Source organism: Crotalus tigris, unplaced genomic scaffold, assembly GCF_016545835.1.
Source record: "Crotalus tigris isolate CLP2741 ecotype Arizona unplaced genomic scaffold, ASM1654583v1 scf7180000018350.1424685, whole genome shotgun sequence".
Classification (NCBI taxonomy): Eukaryota; Metazoa; Chordata; class Lepidosauria; order Squamata; family Viperidae; genus Crotalus; species Crotalus tigris.
Genome location: NW_024096959.1, coordinates 630,871 through 639,924, shown reverse-complemented (window position 1 = coordinate 639,924; position 9,054 = coordinate 630,871). Strand labels below are relative to the sequence as shown.

Here is a 9,054-nt window from a genome sequence, read left to right as displayed (position 1 = left end):
AACTGGTAAGGCTCCACCCTGACTCCCAAACACAGCCCCAATAGTACAAAGGAAGCCCACAGAGGAGGAGTACGCTCACAGGGCAAAGTCCAGGATTCCAAGTCCCATCCACCAGCCAGGGTCCAGGCACAATACAAGGACAGTCCTCAGGACAAGAAACAGGTCCCAGAAAAGAAGCAGTTCCAATGCCCCAGTGAAGCAAAGGCCAAACATGGCTACCAGAGAAGGGTGAGGTCCAAAACAAAATGTGAAGAGCAAGCTTCAAAGTGAGGCAAGGCAAACAGCAACAGACACAAGTAAAAGCTGGAGGCGTGTAAGCCAAAGCAAACAATTGTTCCTGGAAAAGACTACCCCCCCTTCTCCTTAAGATACTCCCTTCCAGGTGTTCTGTGTGAGGAGGGGTGAGGCGACCTCCTCCCGAATAGCCTTGCAGTCCTTCTCTGTGCTTGCCTACGCTCCACTCTCCATGCCCTTGGATCGAGTGGAGGAGGTAGCTTTTCCTCTTCAGAGGGGATCTGCTGCTTATCAGCATCACTGCCTGTCAGCAATTGATCTTCCCTGTGTCTGTGCAGGCAGGCAGTTCTCATCTGGTCAACCACCTCTCCAAATGCCTGAGAGGCCCCAGGCCTCATCGTCAGCCATTGGCGTGCCTTCCCTGTCAGACAGTTCCAGCTCCAACTTTCTTCTTCTCCTCTGAACCAGCCTCTGAGGGGGGCCATGACAGTAAGTTGAGAGCTACTTGTATAGCAAGAATACAGCAATCTGAAGAAGACTGAATGAAGAAAATGAAAATGACATTCTTAAAGGATCTGAGTTCAGTTCTGGAAGTGAAGCCAATACCTCTTCAAGTGGTCAAGGTTGACAAACACTGCTTTAATACAACTTTCTAGTCATGGTTGATTCTTGCCAGACTCTTGGTATGATAGAGAATATTTTACACCGCACTTACGGCTTATTTTTGTTTCTGTTCTTGGTCTATGGAAAATTCTGGATTTCCCCGGAAGTCACCCATTTAATCTTGTTTAGCTTTCTAGATCAGCTATTGTCAGATGTTGGCACCTAGTTGGAAAAAACATTCTTACTGGTTTATTTATTAACTTTAGATCATCTAGCTCCAGATGATCCTGGTGATGGTCTGGGAGAATAGCCAGATTTTCAAAGACTTTTAGAATCTCATCAGGGTGGGAGCTGTATGGCTATATTATTAAATAACAGTATTTCTGTGGATTCCACAAATCCTTAAAAGTCCTACTTTGATTTTAAGATCAGCAAGAGAGGCCCTTCATACAATATCCTTGTTCTCAGAAGTCCAATGATTGAGCATGTACAAAATAGTTTTTCTTTGCATTGTTCCTAAGTTAGGGAATCCTATTCCCTTGATTGTTGTGGTTTGGCACATGGTTCTTCTATCTTTAGGAGATCTTCTAGGCTTTAACAGTCAATTATTTTTTATCCCTGTAAACTCAGCTAAGTGACATCATCTAGCCAATTTTGCATTATCTCAAAAAGCTAGAAGATTGCTTCTGGTGGGTACATAAAATAAGAAAATAAATTAATGAACAACATTCCTAAATCTCATGGAATCTACTGGATCATCACTTCAGGACTCCCAGCAGAGATGTTAACGCTACAGCTAGAAACTATAGAATTCCCACGTATACAACTAAATATGGATCTGCTAGGTAGATGACACATTTGCCATTATAAAAAAGGAATAACTAGAGAAGACACATGAAATAACATTCTTCAAAGGAATAAAATTCACAAGGGAAGATGAAAACTACACACTAACTTTCCTTAATATTCTCATCAGCAAAGGAAATGGTGGAAAATTAGAAACAGAAATCTATTGCAAAACCCATCCCATAAGTGATTCATGATCAAAATAACAACCCAATCTTCCATAAGAGAAGCTGTGTAAGAACACTATTTAGAACATTGTCCATAGGGTCGCGATGGATTGGACATGACTTTGCAACTAACAACAACAAAACACAATGCAGCAATCCTGAACATCAAGAGAAGAAAACAATCCATCTGTATAACTCTTCTGACAAAATGGATATCCACAGAACTTTATCAAAATGTTCCTGACCATTCAAACACTATAGCACAACTAACACAAGCTATGCATGATACCACTGTCATATATTTATATAAAATTTCAGAAACTATTATAATCACACAGCATTACTGTAGAACAAAAATCAACTATAGTCCTCCAAAGCATCTTAAGTAAACAAAAAAACATAATAGCAGCAGAAGAAAAAACATGTCATCTAGAACAGACATGTCAAACTCGCGATGTCACGTGATGTCACGCAACGTATCGGAGCTTTTTCCATTGCCGGCAATGGGGTGGGCGTTGTTTCCTGATGATGCGGCCGGCCTGCGGGCCGGCAGCTTGACACCCCTGATCTAGAACATACAGTATAAAGACTTCCCTGATCTAGAACATACAGTATAAAGACTTTAACAGACACTATAAAGGAGAGATAGCCAGAAGACTAGTAGAACACATCCATATATACCAATTAGCTGTCAGAAGATATGATGAACACTTAATTGCACAGCAAGATTTAACCATAGATTCAGTTGTGAAACTGAATTTTCTACCAAGCTAAGTCCAAAAACAGTAAAGAATTCCATGAATCCTGGCACTCAGACAAATCAGCTATCAACAGGCACATAGAGATAAACAACAGCTATGTACCACTTAGAAAAAATAAAAAGGTAAAAGGGAAGAAAAAGATTAAGACTGCTTCTCGTCAGTAATCAATACCCACATAAGCAAGATTAATATCAGTCCAACAATCAACAGTCAAGCAGTAAACAACCCCCCAAAAGAAACTCCCAAGAAAACAACACTCTCATCAACACTGGCAGGTCAAAACACTGTATAAACAGGGAGCAAACCCCATTCTAGTACCAAAAAAAGTTACCTAGTTGAGTAATGAAACATCTACAAGAAAACAACCAAGCTCAGAGAGCACTAAGGACTCCATACTCCTAACCTGTCTATCCAGTGAAATGTCTGCTTAGGATTTTGAGTTTACTGTTCATATTTTATCAAGATTATTTCAGCTATAGCAGTGGTTCTCAAACTTTTTAATGCCGCGACCCCAGACCGGTCGTAAGTCGAGGACTACTCAACCGGTCGTAAGTCGAGGACTACTCAACTGGTGCAGCACCGTTTGCAGAATGGGACTTTTGGCGGGCTCAGCAGGGCAGAGACAGCCTGGACAATTCCTATTGGCTTTTGAAAGCCAATAGAATTAGACTCTATTCAAGAGAGTCTATTCTATTGGCTTTCAAAAGCCAATAGAATAAAAGGGAGTAGCACAGCTAAGGAAAAGGGGACAAAAATGGTGGACTACGTTGTTTGACGACCCCTGTGAAATGGTCGTTCGACCCCAAATGGGGTCCCGACCCACAGGTTGAGAACCACTGAGCTATAGTCATGATCAGGAAGTTTTCATTTTTGGGGGGACATATTGATGCATATGTATCATTGCACATATAGACACCTGTGAAATGTTACCAGCTGGGGAGATCTAATAACACTGACCTTATTTAGATTTTGGGAGAATTCTAGAAATCAAATAGAAAGTATTTAAATTGAGATCTAATTTGGCTTTGGGGAGAATTCTAGGGGTCAAATAGGATGTATAGACTTCATTTTACAAAAGCAAATAAACAAACCCACTTATAATCAAACAAACTGAAAATTACACTGCTAACCAGTAGAAATATTTATGTAAAGGTATTTTATTTATGTGTTTAAAAATACAGTAGAAAATGAGTTTTCTAATGGATACACCAAATAAAAGTAAGAAACACATATGATCATGATGGAACGTATGTTCAAAGACCATCCGTTTTATCTTGTCAGAAGAGGAAAAATGAAGTGGCATCTGCCAGTCTTGCCCAGCATCTATGAAAGAATCTGACTGTCACTGAGTCTTACAATTAGAAACATCTCCTTTATCATCTGATGAAAGCCAGTGTTTAAAGTCGTTTTCTTCGGATTCTGTTCTGCCAGGTCTTGTGTCTGTTAGAAAGAAGAGTTGGTAATTAAGTTAATAAAAATAACTACAAATATCTGAGTAACTCAATATATAATAATAATAATTTTTATTTTGCGGTCACAGACCAAAATACAAGTGCAACAAAAGAAAAGACAAGAAAAATATAATCACAAACAATTAACACCAGAAGCCTTGGCTAAGGGGAATTACAACGTTCTCCTCTAATAGTTACAGCTCTTAAAAGAAATATAGAAACCTGAGAAGTAATATAGGAGGAGCCATCCCCTAGACCAGTGGTTCTCAACCTGTGGGTCGGGACCCCATTTGGGGTCGAATGACCATTTCGCGGGGGTCGCCAAAGCACGCAGTCCGCCATTTTTTTCCCTTTTCCCTAGCTGTCCTACTCCCTCTTATTGGTGGCCACACCCACTTGGGGGTCACCACAACATGGGGAACTGTATTATGGGGTCACGGCATTAGAAAGGTTGAGAACCACTGCCCTAGACAATATAAAACCAAATTACTAACATTAGAACCAGAGGGATCAATTCCAAGGAGAGACAGTAATTTAATTCTGGCTGTGTTATACATAGGGCAGTATGATAAGACATGCTCCACAGTTTCAACTTCAACCCTATCATAGGGGCATAGTCGCTCACTAAACATGAGCCTCTTGAATCGCCCATTGAGTAGTGCTGAGGGCAAGACATTGAAACGGGCTAGGGAAAAGACTCTTCTATACTTGGGGATGGTTAGAGTATAGAAATAAGAGGCCATCCTTAATCCATAATTATTAGAATGGCTAAAGATCAAAGGGAGTAACTTAATATAACTACAAGAGAATAGGTTACATTGGAGATAATAAATGTTTGGAACCCTTCCATTTTTAAAACATCACACTGTTAATTCTCATGAATTTGAGATTAATGACCACATTAGATGAGCAGATTACTTAAATCACGTGGTAGCACACTACTTCCTGGGTATGTAATTTGCTAAATGGCAAATTAAACTGTGGCTCTCTTAGACCTACTACTACATTCGTGTCAAGAGCACCAAAGTACTTTTGGGTTGAAAGGATTGAACGGTGATGGTGATATCACCGTTCCTGGGAAACACCCTGTTGGGGGCTCCTTTCATGTCCCTGCTAAGTTTCCCATGAAAGTGATACCTATCTATCTACTCACGGTCACCAGCTTTCAAACTGCTGGGTCGGCAGGAGCCAGAGCATGTGACAAGAGCTCACCCCATCTCGCAGTAGCAACCGCGTCTCGAATGTGAGCCTGTCAATTGTCAGCCCAGCATCCTAACCATCTCCTTAGTTGTTCAAGAGAACTATGACAATCCGATCTTACTATATGCAAGAACTGTTTTGTGCTGTATGTTTTTTCTATTGCTTTCTATTGTTACATGAGGTTATCATGTAGGTACATCAGTTATCAAGTGAAGGATTTCTGGAACAGGACAGCCTCTAAACATGTAAAAACCCAGTGCCTTATTTCATAAAATCATAAACTCTTGGCTATCTCCTGTAGTGAACAAACAATAACTATCCTATGATTTCCTGATATATATATATTTTTTTTTAACTACTGGTCATTACATTTTGTAGGATATTTTTTTTTTTTTGCAATCCATAGAAAAAGCAAATGGATCAGAAATCTACCCTTCCAAAACAAGCTGTTAAACACAGGGGTTTTTTTTGTGATCACAACACAGCCTTACTCTAAAATAGGATCTTTGTCTTAGCATCTAAGAATGTGTTATGCTGTTACTTACTGGCAGTAACACCTAAGCATGAGTTATCAAAGAAATTTCCCTGGCTGTTCGATGGCATCAACTGGGGCGTGTCCGAAGGCAAAATTGGCTGCATGAAGCGCTCCCTGCAGGGAGAGGCTGGCAATGCCGAAAGAGATGAAGTTGACACTTTCTTTGGAGATTTGGTTTTATGCTCCTCAGCTGTGTCTCCCAAGGCACGCTCCTTCTTCTTCATAGCTCGCTCCTTCCATTTCTTAATTTCTTCTTTCAAGGAAAGTCCATTTCTTAAAACATATATTAGATATACTTAATCACCTGGTGCCCAGATAATGTTTTTTTCCCCTTATTCTGCAGAGCCTGTTCGTTTTCTTTTTCTAAGATTTTGCCAGACTTGCATGCTTGTCTTTTGTTATCCATACATTCATGACTTATAACAAGATGGGCAACCTGTGACCTTCAAACTCCCTTTTGTGATCTTTGATGCCGGCCCTTGGCATAATTGTTAAAACTTGGTAGAATAATTTCTCACTATTGACCCACTATTGACCAATGACCACAACTGAGCCCCAAATTTCTAGTGCTAAGCAAGAATGTTATGTGAATTTTGTCCCATTTTATGATCTTTCTTGCCATAGTTGTTAACTAAATCACTGCAGTGGTTAAGTTAATAATGTGGTTGTGAAGTGAATCTGACTTGGCTTGTGAAAAGGTCACAAAAGACCCTGGGAACACTGCAACCATTATAAATAAGAGTCAGTTGTCAGGTGTCTGAATTTTTATCATGTGACCCTGGGGATTCTGAGCAGTGTGAAAAATGCTAGGTCACTTATTTCAGTGCTGTTGTAACCTCAAATGGCCACTAAATGAACTGTTGTAAGTTGATTGTCTAGTGTAGTCCTTGACTTGCAACCACAACTGAGCCCAAAATTTCCACTACCAAGCAAGACAGTTGTTAAGTGAGTTTTTGCAACCTTCCTTGCCAGTTGTAAGTGAATCTGGCTTCCTCATTGATGTTGGCTTTCAGAAGATCGGAAAACAGGATCCCATGACCTGGAACACTGCAACCATCATAAATATGTACCAGTTGCCAAGTGTCCAATTTTGATCCCGTGACCACAGGGATGCTGCAACGGTCGTGTAAAAACCTTTCATAAGTTACTTTTTTCAGTGCCGTTGTAACTTTAAATGGTCACTCAACGAATGGTTGCAAGTCAAGGACTACCTGTAATGAGGATTTCATTCTAAGTCCTAATACATATATATATATATTTTAAAAAAAACAATTGTACCCCCAATGCTCACAAGAAATGGGAAAACGTATCTCTTGCCCATTCTGAATCAAGTCAATCTACTGCAATCTTCAGGCCCTTAAGTTTAGCTACCAGCCAGCAAAAAGATTGTCCACTAAGAATTTAACTTCCTGTTTTCAGGATATGGACAGCTGGCAAGTAAGAAACGTGATCCCAGGAAAAGCCATTCTGAATTAGATCATGAATTTGGGGCAAACATTGTTTTTTACTGGAAACTTTTAGTTTTTTTTTCCAAACTCCCCAGGGCTTACTAAACTCTAATTATGATGCAATCCTAAAAAAAGTGATGGTCCTCACTCACAGGCACCAATGTACCCACAGATATTTTCCTTGGCATCATCCAGTGCTAGCATTAATGGATGATCTTCACCGGAAGACATCCAAAACATCAGCTTTCTAAATGTGAACACTAAAAAAAAACAAGTTTTTTTTTTCTCCTGTGCAAAACAACCCCAAAAATCTGATAAAACTGGGAAGCATGCCAAAGCTAATCACCAGCTCCACAATATAGTTTACAAAGTCCTCTATGTTTGAATCTTGCCAGGCCAATATCTTCAAATGTGTGGACAGCTTAATCAACTTTTAGACAAATTTACTTGTTCTGTGTGAAAAATCCATACACGTACAATCATTGTAAGCTATGTTTCCAGGTGAAATATGATGACTTACGTCAACAGTAGCTCGTGTTCTTTCTTGAGTTGAGCATATTCCTTTTCCAGCTTTGCATGTTCAGATTTTAACACTAGCATATGGGTATTCTGTACAATTCCACTACCGCCACCACAAGTAATTGGTAGAGATGGCTGAGGAAGGTCTTTGTTAGACATTACTGAAAATGAAAAGATCCAGCACTGTAAGCCTTTTCCAACGACAATATTACCACCCAAACTTCACAATTTTTTCAAAATCACCTCATTTCATTACATGGTATAATTTGGGACCACACATTCAAGAAACAGTGGTTTAGGTTGAAGGTTTTATCACAGGATGAGAGGCTTCCAACTTTTATGATTGTAAATGACTGAGGTGATTAAAAGGAGCTAGCACTAATGAAAATTTATCAACATAAATATATTCAAGTAGGACTTTGTCAAAATAACCCTGAAAATATTTCTTAGCACTTTTGGAACACATGAAAGAATGTGCTTGAAAGATGAAAATGTTTTCCTGTTTGACTACCATTTGTTTAATGCTGTACCTTAAACGCCTATTTCATACAGCCAGGAGACAGCACTCTGGTTTGTATTTACCTGTTACATCCTGTTCTTGTTGCGCTTTACGAAGTTCTTCTTTCAACTTTCTTAATTGCTCTTCCCGATGATCTGCCAGAGCTTTGGCATTTGCTATTCTAGAACAGTGAAAATTCAGTTTTAAATCAAATTATTAATGATCTTAGTCTACAATTAGTTTTTGTAAAAACAAATAAGGTTGAATTCAGCTACAAATTTCCTAAAAGCCCTGTTGACAATCTAAGATTATTCCAGTACCATAATATATGTTGGAAAAATTACTATCTATTCATCCATCTGTCAATTCTGAATCTACAATGCACTCAAGAGTCCATGTCTCATTTGATTTGATTTTTATTTTTAAATAGAAGAGACCAATTTTTTTTCCTGATTCAAATACAAACTTTGTTTCTAGATTTGTCTCCTTTATGAATTCTTAAAAAAAAAAGTGTTCTGTTTTAAGGTGGGCTCAGTTAAAGACTACAGTAGGCTAAAGAGGCAGAGCACAAGAGTGGCAAAACATTTCAAATTTGAAACAGGTATTAGCTATTGCTGCAGCTAATGACCTGATTATGTAAAACATATGTTGACTAGTTGCTGATTGTCAGTGTGTGTTTCTGAGCCCAAACTTAAGTATTAGAATTCAACTTTAACAGCCTGAAACTGTTTGGATCCAAATTATTTGAAGGACCACCTTGACTTATACCTGTCAATATCATCAGAGAGGCC

General features: G+C 39.1%; 1 protein-coding gene across 2 annotated transcripts in view; it reads right to left on the bottom strand.

Annotated features, from left to right (window-relative positions):
• Nucleotides 1–3,750: 3,750 nt before the first annotated feature.
• Nucleotides 3,751–9,054, bottom strand: part of CENPE (centromere protein E) — a 61,901-nt gene continuing 56,597 nt past the window's right edge. For both annotated transcript variants that reach the window (XM_039350688.1, XM_039350689.1), the window contains 4 exons: nt 8,347–8,444; nt 7,766–7,925; nt 5,808–6,070; nt 3,751–4,051 (listed from right to left, as the gene is read on the bottom strand). In XM_039350688.1, coding sequence (XP_039206622.1) covers nt 3,954–4,051; nt 5,808–6,070; nt 7,766–7,925; nt 8,347–8,444 — 619 coding nt within the window. In that variant the 3' untranslated portion in view covers nt 3,751–3,953. The remainder of the gene's footprint in view (nt 4,052–5,807; nt 6,071–7,765; nt 7,926–8,346; nt 8,445–9,054) is intronic.